The sequence below is a fragment of the Gopherus evgoodei genome, chromosome 8 (genome assembly GCF_007399415.2).
Source record: "Gopherus evgoodei ecotype Sinaloan lineage chromosome 8, rGopEvg1_v1.p, whole genome shotgun sequence".
Lineage (NCBI taxonomy): Eukaryota > Metazoa > Chordata > Testudines > Testudinidae > Gopherus > Gopherus evgoodei.
Window position 1 is genome coordinate 104,148,700 of NC_044329.1, and position 19,974 is coordinate 104,168,673.

The 19,974-nt window shown below is 40.4% G+C and overlaps 1 protein-coding gene across 1 annotated transcript in view; it reads left to right on the top strand.

Moving 5' to 3' along the window:
• The window catches only part of AGBL4 (ATP/GTP binding protein like 4), a 1,406,381-nt gene that overhangs the window by 19,140 nt on the left and 1,367,267 nt on the right, over window positions 1-19,974 (top strand). The window contains 1 exon segment of the mRNA XM_030571608.1: window positions 4,743-4,865. Within this exon segment, the coding sequence (XP_030427468.1) occupies window positions 4,743-4,865 (123 nt within the window).

Sequence of the window (19,974 nt, forward strand, 5' to 3'; positions counted from 1 at the left end):
GAGTGATATAAGATATTATCATCACATTATTTCATCATGTGCCTTCTTCATTTAAAGATATTTATTTTAGTTTTCTCTGATGTAAAAATAGTTTTTCTGTTAAAGATTTGTTATCTAAATAGTACTAAAAAAAGAGGCACCAATGTCAGAAGGGTGAATAGATAATTATAAAGCTTAGATACCATTTATTGCTTTCATTAGAAAATAAGATAAACATTGCCTTGTTTTCTTTTGCCCTAAATTCTTCAAATTAAAAATACCACTGTGTTCTCCTGCCACTGTGTTTGGGAACAAACATCTTACATGCTTCAACATGTTTCAGAGAGAGTAATTTAACTGGGTGCACAAGTATTGAATTACATCAAAAAAGTCCTTAACAAAAAAACCTGTTTATAGAAATATAATATAAAGAGAATCCCTCCCCATTTTGATTTTTTTTGAAATAGTATAAAACAATCTTGCATCCTTCATATTCATGTTTATTTTAATATTCAGTTTTCCCTTTTTGTTTTTTAAAGACAAAACCAAGGAAATCAAATGCAAAAACCTCTGATAATAATATGTTATGGCTAAGCATTAAAATGCACAATAGTCAGAAAATTCAGTTACAGTTCTCACAGCAACCATTGTTAAGTCTACTTATAGTATTTTGTATAATTTTATATGCTGTTAAAAATTAGTTTTATTACTGTGATATAATATAACACTTTATACAAAATACAAAAGTTTTTTCATTTTTGAATAATGATGCAATATTTAAGGAAGTAAGAAAAGAAACAAAACAGAGAGAAAGAAGATGGGGGAAATAAATAACAGATCAGAATAAAGTAGAGGACAGGGGAAGCTGATGAACCAGGTTTTGTCTTAAATGAACATTTAAAATTGCATAGTCTTATGAGTTTAAAAACAGGCTAATGCAAGAAGTAACTTAGGGCAGAATGGATACAGAAAAAGAAAGGGAAAAGGAAAAGTGCGTGGGAGGGTACAGCAAGAGATGAGTAAATTCTCTGTCTACTGGGTACAGAATAGAAGAACTGTACTATTACATATTGACTATCTATATAAACAAGATTTAGGAAAAAAACTCCCGTGTATATGGGAACAAAGAGGATTTCACAATATCATCAATACATTTCCTAACTAGACCTTTAATATAGCTGGTATGTCAAAAACTTAACTACAGATGAAGTATATGTAGTTCAGTACAAAAACCAAAATCAAATGTACTCAGGGAGCTGGACTGCCTTCAGAGCTTTGGCAACTGATTCCCTCAATACACAATAATAAGAGTTTGGAGTGTCCCTCAAGGCAACGGGAACAATGTAAGAAAGGATATGTAACGTCAGTCCCATATCCATAAACAAAATGAAAAAGCACTTTCTTCCTAAAGGAGAAAATTTCCTGATAAGAAGGGTGACAAACTGATTGCAAGGAAACATAGCTACAGTTTCTGTACTGCCGTTTTGCGGGGGCAGGGGAAGAAAGGAAATAGAAACTTTTGGCCTTTGATAGGTTGTCAATGGTTTTACTTCCAAAGCCAAGCAGATCCACTTGTGTCAGGGTAGAATGCCGTAACTTGTGCAGATATGCTACATTAAGGATTATTTAGGTTTAACCAGAAACTCAGTACAGAAGCTTAGAAAACAACCAATTATAGTAAATTATTTTCTGGTGCCTTTCCCAGTTACTGTCACAAACAGTAGTTTTTCCTCATCACGTTGATGCAGATAACAGCTGATGTTAACCATCGTTAATAAAGAAGAACCACTGAGAAATAGTTGCCCATAATATACTGATACCCATACAGAAGCATATGTAACTTTAGCGCCTTCGTGGCCAAGATGGAGTCTGCTCTGCAGGCAGCTCTGGCCAAGTGAAGGTGCGCGCAGGAATGCAGCAGGAAAAATTCCTTCCACCCCAGGGGCACCTGTTTCAACCCCCCCAGAGTGAACACACCCACCCCCTGGAAAAGTACAATGGATATAATATAAGAAAGGGAAATATTTATTTACAGAGGGATGAGAGGAGAAAAGCAACAAGGAGAAATATAGGGGGAGCAGTAAAACAGGGTTGCATCCAAACCAAGGCCCCATAGGCGCAGTGGTAGCACAGTCTGAAAGGGGAGACACCAAGCAATGTGTCTGTGCACAGAGCTGAGGAGTCCTGAACAAAGTTCCGGGCCAGTGATGAGTCTTAGGTACTTTTGGTCGTCTTCGGTGCCAGTAAACTTTTCCCAACAAACCCCTCTGGTGCCCTCTTCTGCCGTTCTCTGCAAAGCCACACAGAGTGGTCACCTCCCCACTTAACTAGCTAGCAGCCTCCCTTCTTATTTCTAATGCAGAGTCACAAATCCCAGTACTCACAGCCCCATGCAGCTCCAGGCAGCAGTGATGCTGGGTCCAGCTTCGGCCTGTTCTCAGGCAATTTATCCCTGGCACAGTGCTCCTCCTGGTTCCTATCCTGGGGTGTCCCCGATCGGCCACCCTGTCCTTCCCAGGCTTCAGGCAGGTTTTCTGCTGTTTTAATTTGCGAGGTCCTGCTTGCTGCAGTCCTTTCTGGAGCTCCAGTGCCACACCTTTGAGTTTTCCTCCTTTCTCTCACTACTCCCCCTCCCGCCTTAGGAAAAAGATTTAAAGGGGCCACACTCTCTAAACCCCAAAGGGGTTACACATATTTGAAGACTATTCAGTTGTATGTGCAACAGAAGGTGTCAAACTTGGTATGCATTCTCCAACATTTCAAAATCCACTGGCGATCAAGCTGGTCTATCTGGATCATTATATGGCTGAGGCTTGAAGCCATCCTATACTTTGTCTGACAAAATATCAGGAGGCAGATTTAATATTTTTACTGCAAAGTATATTTCTAATTGGAGCAAACACTGCCACTTGTTCTGTGTTTCCAATCAGACATCAGGGTAAAAAGAGATATCAACTCCCTGAAAGGACCCTTTGCAGCCCTTAGAGGCTTTGCACAGGATTGATTTTCTGTCCCAGTATTGCATCAATTTTACTATTATGAGTTTCAGTCTGTCACCATTAGGAAGGCTGAGTATGGGATCTTAATCTGCCCTTTCAGTTTCCAAAGTAAAGTCTCTCAGGAAAGGTCCAGAGAACTCTCGAAATAAGGAGGGGTGTCATGCATGAGGCTTCAGTTCCCTTTGGCCTTCCAGTGACTTTCAGGTTAGACCTACGGACCCTATTATCCAGGACCTTCAATTTATCAGCAATCCAGGACTGTTTGACCCTTAGCTGTCTGGACCTCAGCATTCTCCTCTTCCTGGATCCCAGAGCTAGTACCCTGAGTCTCTACCTCCAATAGGCAGGTTTCAGATATATCTGACATGCTTTTCAGCTCACACTGGTTGTAAATGTGAATGTACTAATTTAATGTGTGTGGGATTATATGTGTAAATTTAACACCAATGTGATTTAGTTATGCTCCCTTGGAAAAAATAATCATCTAAAATATGTTTATTTTGGATATTAAAGAATATATTGGGCCAAAATAAGCTCTCAATAAAATTTGTAGCATCCCCATTGCAATCAATCAGGTTGTACTAAGGTAACTGCATAGTGCCAACTTTGAGAATTCAAAAATCATGAGTCGGGCCTAAAAAAAAATTGAGATTACCTTAAAAATCATGGGTCATGAGATTCTCACCTAATCACATGAATCCAGGATCTGGGGCTTTAAGAAAAAGTTGAATATCATGAAAGTTGCAATAAAATCATAGGAGTTGGTAACACAGTAATTGAGAGTAAAATTTAGCCCACGGCATCACACACATTGTAATGAACCTGCAGGCATTTTACTGGACATTGTGCTACCAGTGCAACCTCCACCCAGTGAAGGTCTCCATAATCACAACAACACTGGAAAGGGCAGTGTTGTTAGAGGGGACCGTAAGGAAATTGGACACTGCATTATAGCATGGATATTTGTGAATGTTCTGCAAATGGCTGGTGGAGGGTAGGGTCAGCGTAGAGATAGGTCTGAATCAGACACAGGTTTTGGACAAAAGATTTAACTCAGGCCAAGACATCTGCAGGCCACTGTATGATTGCCTCTAAGACAAGGGTGGCTTGGAGTGAGTATCTCTAGCACTAAGCCTGAGGAGCCCCACCTTCATACCCCTGTACTGGACTGCCCTTAGAGGCTGTTGTTGGTTGTGTTTACCTCATTTTGTGTTTTAATTTAAAGAAATTGTTCTTTGGGATTTGCACTATATGTAATAGTTTTGTTAAATAAATCATCTGGTTTATTTAAAGCGTGAGAGAGTTTTTGTGAACCTACCAAAAGCCAGAGCCTCAAGAGCCTAGTGCTTGAAGTGTCTACAGTGCTTGCACCCTAGTGTGCAGTAAACCTAATATACTACCAAACATCAGAGGGGACTGATGTACCACAGCTCTCACAGCAACAGCATTGGTTAGAGTATACAATATTGTTTGAAATTCTGGTTTCTTAAGGAGAGTTGATTTTTTAGGGCCATTTTTATTAAAGGGGGAATTTACATGTATTCTTCGGTGAGGCCTGTTAATATTTGAAACTTTAGTAAATGACATAATCAAGATAAGTATTTTTGCAGAATAGGTTTTAAAAAGAAAGTGCATATATATGGATGCACATGCACAGTTAATGAAAATACAAAAGCATTGGGGAAAAAAAATCCCCAGTCTATTTAAATAGTTTTGTTTTCTGTTTAATACTCATATATTTATTTTCTTTTTTTATTGTAACAGGTAGTGACTTAGGAAGTGATGATATCATAGCAGGGAATCTAAGCAAATACGTCGTTCTCCCAGCTGGTTACTATGGACAGCCTAAAAAAGGACATCTTATATTTGATGCCTGTTTTGAAAGTGGTAAGCTCCCTCAATGTTACTGTATATGTTACTGAACTGATAGTGTACAAATATTTATAATATTACTCTGCATCTTTGCAAAAAAAATAAATTCTATCTTAAATTTGAGAGATTTGTTCCAAATACAGCTTAATTTACTAATGTGAATAGTCCCATTGACTTCAGTGGGATTGTTCAATGAAAGTCAATGGGACTATTCATGTAAATAAGAGACCTCATTCAAAGTCCACAGAAGTCAATGAAAATTTTCTCATTGTCTTCAGTGACGTTTGCGTCAGGCCGAAGGTGAGCATGATTTTGCTGAAATCTCTGTTGCAGAATGGAAGTACATAGGATCATAGAATTGTAGGACTGGAAGGGACCTTGAGAGGTCATCTAGTCCAGTCCCCTGCACTCATGGCAGGGCTAAGTATTATCTGAACCAGGGATTGGCAACCTTTGTCATGCAGTCCGCCAGGGATGTGCTGGCCGCCGCTTCCTGCAGCCCCATTGGCCTGGAGCGGTGAACCATGGCCATTGGGAGCTGCAAACGGCCGAATCTGCAGATGCGGCAGGTAAACAAACCGGCCCGGCCCACCAGGGTAAGCACCCTGGCGGGCCACATGCAAAAGTTTGCCGATCCCTGATCTGAACCATTCCTGACAGGTGTTTGTCTAATCTGCTCTTAAAAATCTCCACAACCTTCCAACATATTTGACTTTTAGTCTTTCAAATGATTTGGAATGAAACACTTTTTGATTAATTAAAAAAGCAGTGTGATTTTAAAGATGTCATGTCAATTTCACTTTCAAGTTCACATGCATAAGCACATATTGCAAAGTTTGGGTTACATAATTTACAGGGGAATATTTATCTATCTGATCTTAGGTTTTATAACTTAAAAGTTTTGACCCCATTTCACCTGATTGCATTTCTTTAAATGTAAGTCTTATTTAGGACTCTAATGGCCTGATCCTGAACTATTCAAATTAATGGAATCTATGCCATTAACATCAATGGGTGCAAGGAATGTACTGCAAATTAAAATACAAATTATTGTTACAAATGTTATATTTAGAGTGTTAGTTTAAAGATGAATTTTAACTCCACTCATGTGTATATATATTACATAATATATTTTAAAATTTTGTGTTACATGTATGCATAAGACTCCAAATTTTAGCTTAAATCTGTTATTACTAGCTTACAGACACACACAGCACTGTTAAACACCATATGTACAGAAGGCATTTGGCAGGCTAAGCTATGGTTTCCAGCATGGTTTATGTGAGAGGTGCTGGTAATGCCAAAACTACTACTGTCTCATAAAATGAGCTTTTTATGAAGAATTAGGCCCCTCTGGGTGGAATACTCGCTGCCAGTTTTTAGATAAATATTAAATTGAATTATTTAAATCCCTTAATTAAAATTATCTAAAAAGCATAAGTGATGCAGTGAATAATATAGAATATTCTCCTTTTTTTTAAACTATTCCTATGAAGGCTCAGAAAGTGCTTAAATACTATATTTAATAAATGTAGAGTATGTGTCTTTAGAGTATATAAACTGTTATTTGATAATTGTTATAAGCTTATGATTCTAGAATAAAAAAATGGCAGTATAATTTATTAAACTAATTGGTATAAGCTGAGAAATTCATTATATTATGTTAAATAACTGTGGAATGAAAAGGATCAATAGAACCCAGTTCTATTAAGTTAAAATGTTGATAATTAGATGAGTGTTTTAATTCTACTTTTTAGAAAATGGGATTAAAGTTTTTCTAAAACTTTAAAAAAATTAATTCCTTGCAAGAGGTAGCAACATTCATACTTAATGTATGGATTTTGACAATTTGATAGAAGGCAGATGATAGATGAATTATAGGATACTTCAGATGATGATTGATAGTGGTAAAATATTCTGCTCCCTTCTAGAAATGCAACACCATTAGTTAACAATTAAGATGCAACATGTGTGGTGCAATAGCATGTAAGAACCTTGGGTGCCACTTTAGTAAAGGTAATAGCTCAACACAATTCATCCTCTTGGAATTCCCTATCTGCTGTACAGTAAATATTATAAAATTCTTATTGATTTTAAAATGGTCCTGTGGTATTAATTGTGGACCCAGCAGGTATGTAACAGGAGGTAGACTAAGGAAAGATGTGGAGATAGATAGAGTTAAGGGGTTCCCACTGAGACTGAAGCCTGTTTTACCTATTATGTTGTTGATATTATTAAATAAAGGCATTTTATTGAAACCTGAGATTCCCAGCTCCCTTAAAACTACTATAGGTCTGTACGTTACAAGATATGAAGGATTTATTAAATATTTTATTAGATAATAAACACAACGTAATTTTGCAAAAAGCAGTTCATATTATATTACAGAATTAGGGGGAAGATATGAGAAGTCTTTCCAGAACAGGAAAGGGACATCAAACCTGTAGACAGAGAAAGTTAAGCAAATGTAGCTGAATTGTTACTTATTTTGCTTTCATTTTTAGAATGTTTTTCACTTTTTGTGCTAAAGAATGGTTACAAATATGTATAGGCATTATAATTAGTAGAGATATGGTGACATTTTGAATACAATTCAAGAAACAAAACTCCAGCCTCCAGGAGTTAAAGTTTCTTCTATTTGATAGATTATTTTGCTGTGAGTTGTATTTACTTACTGAGTGAATACCAGAACTATTTTAGATACTTTTATGGCATCAGTCACCATAGTGTCTGAGTACAGTACCTCACAATCTTTAATATAGTTAGTAACAGTAATAAGCATCTGTCCATCTTGAAAAATTATGGTGTAAGCAGCAAAGCAGTTCAGTTACCATAGCATTGTCAGTGTCTACAAAGTCCAATTCCCAAGCAGCAGTCTTGGCCACAAGTAGTGCAGACACAGGGCACAGGTCCAGAGGATGAAGGCAGTGCATTGCTAGTGCTTGAGGCCTACTGTGCTTTCCTCTTAGGGTATGGCTACACTTACAGTTGTACAGCACTGGGAGTTACAGCTGTCTTCGTACAGCTGTGTAGGGAAAGCGCTGCAGTGTGGCCACACTGACAGCTACCAGCGCTGGAGTGTGGCCACATTTGCAGCGCTGTTGGGAGTGGTGCATTGTGGGCAGCTATCCCAGCGTTCAAGTGGCTGCAATGTGCTTTTCAAAAGAGGGGGGTAAGGGGGAATGTGGGGGAGAGAGAGAGTGGATTTTTGCATCTGTCAGCTCCCTGCTGCAAGTTCTAAGGACTAGAACATACACATCACCAACCTGCAATCAATTTAAAAGTTTGGAGCCCTTCCCCCACCCCTCTCTTATTCACTAAATGCAAATTATGCACTCCTAAATAGCCTTCAGACCACATAAGCAGCTGCTCAACACGGACTCCCCCTCCCCCTCTGCAGTGTGACTTCTGTCTTCAAGCAAACAGCTGTGAACCTTCCAAAGCAATTCCCCTGCCTGCCTCTGCTCACTCGCTGGAGCAAACAGCATCTGTGTTTGTTTTTTAGATAAGCAGCTCGGGGAAGCTTGGAGTTCAGCCATTCTTCCGGTTTGTTGGGAGCAGGCATTCTGGGATACCTCCTAATACCCTGGAGGCCAATAACAGCACTTTTGGTGGCCACACTTGATGAGCAACACTGCATCACCAGCACTGCAATCGTTACACCCCAAGCAGACCAGGTGTACAGCCAGCGCTGCAGCCAGGGAGTTGCAGCGCTGGATGTGCCTTGCAGGTGTGGACAGTTACTAAGTTGCAGCGCTGTAAACCCACCACCAGCGCTGCAACTCTCCAGTGTAGCCAAGCCCTTACTCTTTTCACTTTCCTTTCTCTCAACCACCTCTTTTCAGACTTTTGGTCTCTCTGGCCACCATAGCACTCCAATGTAGCCTATTGCTAGCTGTGTCTCCCAGCTTGAAGAGTTGATGTTAAAAGTTTGGACATCCTTCTTTCAAATCTTCTTAAACCTGAGCCTAAGTCACCCCACTAGCCTTGAAGTATCTGCAAGTTCTTTATACAAGAGATCCTTTGGAATGCATCCTTCATCCGTCCAATGCAGATAGCCAAACCATCAGAGATGTCTGTTTTGAGAATAGTGATTAGACTTGGCATTTTTGCTTTATCAAATACTTGAAGAGTCAGGAATTTTGGCTTTCCCATTTGATATTTAGAAATCAGCAAAGATAGTGGGTGTGGATGGTGCCTAGCCTCCTCTCATTCCTGCTGTAGGTGGTCTAGGTGTCGCCAACATACAATAACATGCTCAGAATGCAAGTCTGGTAGACCCATATCTTGATGTTCAGTTATAGGTTCCTGTTAGCTCATACATGTTTGGTCAGTTGGCCAAATGCGGTAGCTATCTTTCTACTGTGAGAATTAAGCTTGTCATCTACAGCTAAGTTATCTGATATAGTCAATCCCAGAGAGCGGAACTTGTGCACTACTTCTAGCGAGATATTAGAGATATTAGAGATCTTGAAACTTCTGGTGCAGACAAACACACTTTGTGCTGTAATCATTGTCTTCTTTAGACTGATGATTAATCCAAATTCATCACAAGTTAGCACAAAGCTATTGCAAAGTTGCTGGATTTCTTTTTCACTGTGTGCAATGAGTACTGTGTTGTCAGTGAAAATACATTTTTATCAACCGATTTTGATGTTGCTTTTTGCTCTTAGATATGCAGTGTTGAAATGTTTTCCATTGATCTTGCATGGAGGCATATACCTTTTGGTTTTAGATGAGAAACCATGATGAAGCAGTAGAGAAAAGAATATACCGAAGAGGATTGGTGCCAAAACACATTCTTGCTTGATACCACTGTCAGACTGATCATCATCCTACTGGACTGTTGCCTTCATACTGTCACAGAATGATCAAATCAAACTGAGGAAGATTTGAGGACAACCAATTCTCTAGCACCTGGAAAATGCCCTTTCTGCAGACCAAGTCAAAAGCCTCTGTGACATCTATGATGGCCAAGTAGAGAGGTTTTCGTTGTTCTTGACACTTTTCTTGAAGTTGGTATAGTGTGAAGACCATCTTGATAGCTGATCTACTGACAGGGAAGCTGAACTAACTTGCTGGATATACACATTCACAGGAACTTGTAGGCTTTTAAGAATGGCTTATGTGAATGCCTTGCCAGTAACACTAAGGAGAGAAATCCCTGTATAGCTGTTGCAGTCACTCTAATCTCTTTTGTTTTTGAACAATGTTATGATGTTGGCATCATAATGTATTTACCCAACCCAGTTTCCAATCTCTTTGTCAAGAGTCACATCTCCCTCCCACTACTTCACCAGTGAGAGATGTCAGATTTCGAAGGAGGAGCTTAAAAGAGGAAAACCCCCACTCGGTGGCAGACCAGGAAGGAGAGCAGATCTGCAGTCTGCAGCTCCCAGAGCAAGAGTTGGCGCCCACCCTGGAGGAAGAGAGGGCCTGATGCTTTCCCACTTGAGATATGATATGTCCTTGTTATCTAGTGACCCTGGCTGGTTTCAGGATCCCAACAAGGGCAGTGAGGGCCAAGGATCACAGCAGGGACAAACCTGAGGCTGGAGTAGCTGAGGAGTTTGTAATCGGGTTCCAGGCCAGGTTGATACCAATGGTCAGAGTCTGAGTGAGGTTTTAGGGTCCAAGTCAGGAGGCAAAGTTCAAATCAAGCCAAGGTCAAAGCCAGGAATTCAGGAGCAAGGAGCAGGAAAGGTCATGGCAGCTACAGGAAATCTGCACCTGGAATGCCCCTGGGACTTATACAGAGCAGGGAGCCAATCTGGAGCCATGATGCTGCTGTCTGTCAAACCCTTGATCTGGAACTTTGCATGGTCTGTGTCCACAGTGGGTCATGGGAAGTGGAGTGCAAACTGGTTACAGCTGCTGCTGGGTGGCAAACTGGAGGTGTCAGCTTCCTGGTAGCTCTGCAGGCTTGCGTTCTAGAGCTGTAGGGCCTTACAGCTGGGGCCACAGTTTATTCAAAGCCTCTTTGAAGAATGTGAGCTTTACCATACCCATGGGGCAATCTGTTTGTTTTGTTGTGTTTTCTGACACCCCTGGAAGGGACAGACTATCCAGAGTTCATCTGGAGGGCTCAGTCTGTTATAACTGGATTGATGAGACTGCAGATGAGAAGACAAGGTGAGAGATCGGACCCGGTCAAGAGCTAGAGGGTGCCATGGAGTATGAACTCCAGTGACACCTCACAACTCACCAGTTATCTCATTTTTAAAAAATAGGGAACTGAGAACAGAGAGGCTAAATTGCTTGTCCAAGATGACAAAGGTGATAGAATAGAAACTGAAGCTGGGTCTCCGATAGCCCAGGCTAGTATGCTAACCACTGTGTCATCCTTTCTCTAGTAGTAGTAATATCTCTCAAACCACTAGACTTTTTTTTAAGTCTGCCCACTATATTATCCTAGCTATAGCCCAATGAGAATATAGATTTTTCTGATGCCATTTTACTATTGTTTGTTAAGTAACATAAGATAATTTTAGGGGGATACCAGTTTCATTGGGAGCCAGTGCAGTCATTTCAGGGTGAAACAGCAGTGTGGTTATCTGTGCATATGATCAGCTAAAATAAAATAACTTTCACTTTTGAAATCCTACAGGTTAGATGAAAAATAATATTTAGATTAATTGTAGTTTTTCTTTTCTGCCCTTCATTAATAGATCAAACTATCAATCCACAGCTGGTCCAGTGGATTATCAGCACTGTGATGTTCTACCATGTTCATCCTTCACCTATCTGGGCCAATAAAGGTTGGGAGCCTATCAGAGGCACATGACTTCTGGGGAAAGGATGGGTTTGCTCTCACTGTATCAACAATACCTTCCTGATTGTATCAAGACAGGACTTTGATGTATGACTGTTCTTCAAGGTAACTTGGAGTGTGTACCTGGCCTCTTCAACATGACCCAGGAATACATATTTCAGGCATTTTATGATTGGAGTGTAAATTATTTCAAAGATCAGCATGGATCTGGAGGCCACACTGGAAGAATGTGTGGCTTTTCTGATTCACTGGTTTGAGTTCTGTGCCAACACACTGCTCCACAGTGTTTGGGTTGCTCTCTCCATTATTCATCATAGTAGACATCTGAGCTAATTAATGTCTGCAGACTCCTTTTTTTTTCTTGCTGGCCTTGCCTACCTGCCTCTGGGGCTCAGTTTCCTATTCTTCATCTTAGAGACAGCCGTTGCAAGTTTCTTAATTTTTTCTCTCAGAAGTGGCTGAAAGCAGAATGTCTAGTCAATACTCAAAACCTAGCTTCCCATTCATTTCCACAATTTTGGCATTGATCTGCTTATTCAGACTACTATGAAGAGGATTCAGCCTCAGGAATCAAGTACATTTCACTTCAACATTCCTCCCTGTCATCACAAGAGAAGGCCTCAGTGTACGATCCAAGAGAAGGATACCAGTCCCTCTTGGACACCTTTCACCCCTTGCCTGGCAGAATGAGAAACATAGGTGCAATCTTTCATCAGCATGGATATGATTAACTGACCAATGTTAGCAGCCTTGCATAGATCAGGATACAAGATAAGCTAAAGGAGAAGCAGGAGGCCTGGAGGAAGAATGCAAAAAATGAAAAAAAACCAGTGTTCATTGCTGTGGTCTCCCTCCCTGATGCTCTCTTGGCCTATGGCTAATGGATGGGAGATGAGATGTCCAGAGAGAGAGGAGCATAAACCTTCTTTCGGGCTGAATCAAATCCCTTATTACAGAAAGAGAAACAAGTTACCTCCTCAGCCAGGAAAATCTTTGTGGACAGAGTATTCCCATAATGATAGTTTTCCCACCTCAGGTCCAATGCTGATGTGCTCCTTCTAGGATTAGAAAACTTGCATTTATCAACTCTGCACACAAAAGATAGTGTATAGAAAGGAGAGAACCCCATAGCCTGTGAGGTGTAATCTGAACAGGAAATGCTCCTAGCCCTTTCAGATGTAGTTTCTCTCATTACCTCTATCAAGGACCATCAGTATACTATAGTTATGGTGCTCTCCAGTGCCTTCAGATTATATAAGCAGTGATTCCTAAGACATCCAGTGTTCCATACAGAGCAATCCTCTTTGAGTTGCCTGAGAATCTCTCTATTATCATCATGAAATACATTTTCTCACTTTAGTCATCTCCAGATTAGAGTCAGTACATTTAACAGTTCAAAAATCTTGTTTTTACTCCACTGAAGGTTTAATACTACAGTCCCACCACCAGTTGGTGTCAGTAGCTGGTCAGCTAATTCCTTGGTTAAGTGAATAATGCCAGCTGAGATTCCTGCACAGAAGCACCTTCTGGCCTTGGTAAAATAACAGATTAAAGAGGGGAAAAAACCCATTACAATGGATTGTATGTACCATCTTCTGTTAGTGTGGTATTGTTAACTACATTGTAATGTCTGGTTAGTCCTCTTATGTCTTCCACAGATACAGGAATTGTAGGGGAGACTTTGGAAAACATTTAACTTATTTAGATATTTAAATGTGGATTTAGGTGCCTAATTCTTTGCAAAGAAACTGTGGACATTTGGGACCAAATTTTCTATCACCCCCTTAACTAGGCTTCTGTTTTTGCAGTGCCCATTATATGAAAGTGCAGGTAAACTGTAGATGCAAATAATTTTGGCGATAAAATTGCAGGACAGTTTAAAAATCTGGCCCTTTATAATAAACAAATTTGTGTATGGTTAGTATCATATTCATTTTAGTCAATGTGCTTTGACAGGATAGCCTGTTTGGACTTTGGTAATATGTTTTTTAGAAGTGTTTGCACCTCTTCTAGTCAATCTGAATCTTTGTAGGAAATCTTTGGTAGAAATAAATTGGAAAGGAATTTCTTTATTTCACTATCTTTGCAGTATCAAATGCATTCTGCATAGTAACTTAATTAAGGAAAAACAAATATTTTGGACTGTCTGAGTTCAGTACCTTGTGGTTTCCTTGCAATGTGAGTAAATCTATCCCTGTGTTAAGGACAATGTGTGAGATCTTAGCAGCTCAGCTTGATTTGGATGAGAATGATTAGGGGGCATGTAAAAACTCTCATATAAAAAAGATTGAAAAGATCTGCCCTGAAGAGATTAGTAAGGGGGCATGATAAAAGTACACAAAAAGATTAATAGTATATTAAAGGAATGGTGGGAACTTCTAATCACACTTCCTCATAATACATGTCAAAGGGACAGTCAGTAAAATTAAAATAATAAAGGAGAATAATTTTATACACAATGCATAATTAGAGTATGGAACCCATTGCTACAAGATATCATTGAGGCAAAGAGGTTAGCAGAATTAAAAATGTTCAGACTTTTATATGGATAACAAGAATATCCAGAGGTTTAATAGTAAATATTTTTTGAAAAAAGTTCTAGCAGAGATATAAACCATCATTGTTCAGGGCATAAGCCAACCTCCAACTTGTAGTGATTAGGAGGAAATTTTCCCTGGGGGGCAGGTCATTCTGCCTACTACAGGTTTTCTTGTACTTTCATCTAAAGAAGCTGCATTGGCCACTGTCAGAGACAGGGCACTGGATCAGTTAAACCGCTGATCGGATTCAGTATGGTAATTTTTATCATCCTAATGAGTAACAGAGCTCCTCTAGTGGTTTTTCTGTAGATATAGGGCTTGTCTACACTTACTGGAAGATTGATGCTGCGGCGATTGATGCATTGGCAGTCAATTTAGCAGGTCTAGTGAAGACCGGCTAAATCGACCGCAAGTCACTCTCCCATAGAATCGTATACTCCACCTGATTGAGAAGAGTAAAGGGAGTAGTATGGACCCCATGGAAAGTAGATCTAAGCTATGTTGATTTGAGTTACGCTGCTCACGAAACTCAAATTGTGTAGTTTAGATCGACTTTTCCCTTTTGTGTAAACAAGGCCATAGCAAATTAGAGAATGGTTTTTTATACTTGTCTTCCTGTTCATTAATAAAGTTTGTCCTTGTCCACATTAAAAACATTTCATTGGTTGTCCATTTAATTACACAGGTGCAAATCCCTAATGTAGATGGGCTGCACTGATGTGAAGCTGTGCTTATAAGAACAGCCATACTGGGTCAGACCAATGGTCCAGCTAGCTTAGTATCCTGTCTTCTGATAGTAACCAATGCCAGGTGCTTCAGAAGGAATGAACAGAACAGGCAGTCATCATGCGATCATCCCCTGTGTCCACTCCCAGCTTATGGCAATAAGAGGCTAGAGACACCCAAAGCATGGGGTTGCCTTGCTGACCATCTGGACTAATAGCCATTGATGGATCTATCCTCCATGAACTTACCTAATTCTGTTTTGAACTCCGCTATAGTTTTGGCCATCACAACATCTCTTGGCAATGAGTTCCACAAGTTGGCTGTGCATTGTGTGAAGCAGTACTTTCTTTTGTTTGTTTTTAAACCTGCTGCCTATTAATTTAATCGGATGACCCACGGTTCGTGTGTTATGTGAAGGAATAAAAAAACAGTTCCTTATTTACTTTCTCCACACCATTCATAATTTTATAGACCTCTATCATATCCCCCATTAGTTGTCTGTTTTCCAAGCTGAAAAGTCCCAGTCTTTTTAATCTCTCTTCATATGACGGACATTCCATATCCCTAATAATTTTAGTTGCCCTTTTCTGTGTCTATGCCAATTCTAATGTTTTTTTTAAAGATGGGGTGACCAGAACTGCACACAGTATTCAAGGTGTGGGCATACCCTGGATTTATATAGTGGCGTGATGATATTTACTGTTTTAGTAGCTATCTCTTTCCTAATGGTTACTAACATTCTGTTAGTGTTTTTGGCTGCTGCTGCACATTCCGTGGACGTTTTCAGAGAACTATCCACAGTGATGCCAAAATCTCTTTCTTGAGTGGTAAGGGCTAATTTAGATCCCATCATTTTGTATGTGTAATTGGGATTGTTTTTCAGTGTGCATTACTTTACAGTTATCAGCATTGAATTTCATCTGCCATTTTGTTGCTCAGTCACCCAGTTTTGAGAACTTTCTGTAACTCTTTGGAGTCTGCTGTAGACTTAAACCTCTTGACTTATTTTGTATCATCTGCAAATTTTACCACCTACCTGTTCATCCCTTTTTCCAGATCATTGATAAGTATGTTGAATAGCACTGGTTTCAGTCAGTGTTCCCTTTAATTTTTCCCACACATGTATCACACACCACCTCCATATTGGTGCACATAACAAAATTCATGTGATGGGGGTGGGGCTGAGGGGTTTGGAGTGTGGGATGGGGTTCAGAGCTGTGGCAGAGGGTTGGAGTGCAGGGGTGTGAAGGCTCCTGCTGGGGATGTGGGCTCTGGGGTGGGGCCAGGGATAAGAGGCTCAGGGCTGGGCAGAGAGTTGGAGTGTGTGAGCAGGTGAGGGCTCCGGCTGGGGGTGTGGGCTCTGGGATGGGGCTGGGGATGAGGGGCTCAGAGCTGGGTGGGGAGCTGGGGGATGCGGGCTCTGGGGTGGGGCCAGGGATGAGGGGGTTGGGGTGCAGGAGGGTGCTCTTGGGCTGTGGCGAGGAGTGAGGATTCCCCCTAGCTCTCCCTCTCCCCAGCTCTCCATTCCCCAGAGCAGCACCTGGGCTGGGGGGAGAGGCACTTCTCCCCCGCTGTGCCAGCTCTGGGTCCACAGGATAGGTGTCCCTCCCCTGGCTGGGGCAGTTCCAGGCCTGGGGGTGGGCCCCACGGTAGGTCTGGACTGGGGGAGGGGCAGAGTTGGGTCGGGGGGACAAGGCAGGGATTCCCCAGCCATGGCAAGTCCGGGCCAGGGTTGGGTTTGGGCCTCCCTTCCCCTGGCCGTGGTAGGTCCAGGCTGGGTTCGGGCTGCCCCTTCCCTGACCACAGCAGGTTGGGGGCCAGGGGAGGGGCACGTCTCCCCCAGCCACGGCAGGTTGGGGGCCAGGCTAGGTAGGGGCCGGGGAATTGGTGCCTCTTCCCCGGCTGCCACAGGTCCTGGCCAGGCAGGTTCCCTAAGCACCTACCTGATGCTAAATAGGCTGCTTGCGCGGCCACACAGCTTACATGGAATTTAGGTCCCAGTACAGCTCTTTGGGGGACAGCAGTATTTACCTTTCTCCATTGTGAAAACTGACCATTTATTCTTACCCTTAGTTTCCTATCTTTTAACCAGTTACTAATCCAATAGATGACCTCGCCTCTAATCCAATAATTGCTTACTTTACTTAAGAGTCTATGGAGGGACCTAGTCAAAGATTTTTGAAAGTCCAAGCACACTATATCCGGTGGATCACCCCTGTTCACATACCTGTTGACCTCCTCAAAGAATTCCATTAGATTGGTGAGGCATGATTTTCCTTTAGAAAAGCAGAGTTGACTCTTCCCCAACAAATCATATTCATCTATGTGTCTAATAATTCTGTTCTTTACTATAGTTTCAACCAATTTGCCTGATACTGAAGTTTAAATTTACTGGCCGGCAATTGCCAGGATTGCAGCTGGAAACTTTTTAAAAAATTGGTGTCACATTAACTATTCTCCAGTCATATGATACACAAACTGATTTAAATGATAGGTTACATTTCACAGTTCTGCAATTTCATATTTGAGTTTCTTCAGAACCCTGAGGTGAATACGATCTGGTCCTGATGACTAATTACTGTTTAATTCGTCAATTTGTTCCAAAGCCACCTCTATTGACATTTAACTTGAGCCTCTGTTATGGTGTTCTTAAATTTCCATGCAGTTTGCAGGCATTTCACTTTTGTGACTGTATCTTTTACTTTCCATTTAACTAGCTTCCTAATTTTTTGTATAGTTCCCCTTTCTGAAGTTAAATGCTACTGTGGTGAGATCCTTTGGTCCTCCCCCCCAAGGATGTTAAATTTAATTATATTATGGTCGTTATTACCGAGCAGTTCAGCTAAATTCACCTCTTGGAGTAGATCCTGTGCTCCATTTAAGACTACATTAAGAATTGCCTCTCCCCTTGTGGGTTCCAGGACTAGCCACTCATGAAGCAGTCATTTATGGTGTCTAGAAACTTTATCTCTGCATCACATCCGGAGGGTGCATGTATCCAGTTAATCCGGGCTTAGCTGAAATCCCCCATTATTATTTGTGTAACTTTTGAAAAACAGGCCTCTAGTTTAGGTAACCAAATATGGATGTTGGAGCCTCACTCTAGGCATCTACTTTTAGAAATGTTGGCCTCCATGTCTGGACTGTTCTGTTATTTTGACATAGCTGTATCTCGTATATCTGCTGCAGTCCCGGATAAATCAGAAATTGATTTCCACGTACAACTGTGTTAAAATTGGCTGTGAAGTATTTTTTTTTCCCTTTTATGTTCATTTTTGACAATTGAAAGAATGAAGCTGTCCCACAGAGGGACATGTATGTCAGATCTGATGCAAAAATATTCACAATGTTAAATGGACTTTTCAAAAGTTTTTAAAAAATGTGTATATTTGTGAATGTTAGTCTCCTGTTATGCTGTTCAAGTGTTAAAAATGTAATATGGTTCTTGAAATTAAAAATGAAGCTGCTCTCTGTTTTTACTCTAATTTAAACCAGAATGTGGAACTCTGCCAAGAGTCATTAAATCTTCCATTCTCTTTTATAACAAAAATGTTATGACTGGGTAGGTTGTTCATTGTGATCTGTGTTCAAGAGGTCATAATTAACTAAAGTTTTGTAACATTTCAGATTCAACCTTTAATTACTGTAAATATGATTTTTATCGCATTGATTGGTGTACCACCACCTTATCATATAAATTACTGACAAATACTGGGTGAGTCTTTTCTCATTCTACAGGACAGGTGTATATATTCAGATATATTTTGAATTAACAAGTCGATAAAAAGTGCAGTGAAGATGAAGTGCAAATGATATTAATCGGTTGGAACAAGTTATAATCTACTTTGTATCAAGTGATCCACTTCATTAGATTTCCTTAATTTTGTTAAACTTTTAAATAACTTATTTTTAAACTATAGAAAGGTAACATATAAAATACTTTTTGAGGAGAAACTCAGACCTGTTGTAAATGGTTGCAACTGCATTGACGTGCATTGCCACTTGCTAGTTTAAAGTACAACCATACCTCTTTCAAAATGGCACTTGGCTCGTTCCCTTCTGGGAATTGTAGTTTACCTCCTTTGTCCGAGCAAGCTGCAGCCTACAACTCCCAGAATACCCAATGGGCCATTGCCACATGTTGCAACCCACTGCTGTGTGATAAAGAGAGCTGAGCTGGAGCCTGAGGGCTGCGTGACAGCCGCTGTGTTCAGGTGCGTGTGTGCTGCAGAGCCCTGCACAGTTACAAAATTTGTATCTGCATCTGAGCTGAAATCCGCAAAAATGGTCCGTAGATATCCATGAATTTGCAGGGCTCTAATTATCTGACCCTCTGTTATTTCAAAGTTAGATGTCAACCTATAACTCTCTTTAGGATAGTGAATATGTAAAGAACATGTGGTTACCAGTTATTGTGGGTCTCAATTGTCAAAATATTTTCTGAAATGAAGGTCTTCCACTTATACAAACATTTAAATCTGAAAACTAAAATCAGGCTGTCATAAACAGATAGCTAAGGGTTAATGTCTCTTTCACCTGGAAAGGAGTAACCTGAAACACCTGACCAGAGGACCAATCAGGAAACAAGACTTTTTCAATCTGGGTGGAGGGAAGTTTGGGTGTGAGTTCTTTGTCTTTTGTCTTGGGTCTGACCCTCTTGGCTATGAGAGTGATTTTTCTATCTCCAGCTTTCTAATCGTCTGTTTCCAAGTTGTAAGTACAAAGATAGTAAGACAATAAGGTTTGTATTGTTTTCTTTTGTATTTGTATAGGTGTAGTTGCTGGAATGTGTTAAATTGTATTCTTTTTGGATAAGGCTGTTTATTCATTTTTCTTTTAAGCAATTGACCCTGTATTTGTCACCTTAATACAGAGACCATTTTTATGTATTTTTCTTTCTTCTTATAAAGCTTTCTTTTTTAGACCTGTTGGAGTTTTTCTTTAGTGGGAATTCCAGGGAATTAAGTCTGCAACTCACCAGGGAATTGGTGGGAGGAAGAAGTCAGGGGGAAAATCTCTTTGTGTTAGATTTACTAAGCCTGACTTTGCATACCCTCTGGGTGAAGAGGGAAGTACTTGTGTTTCC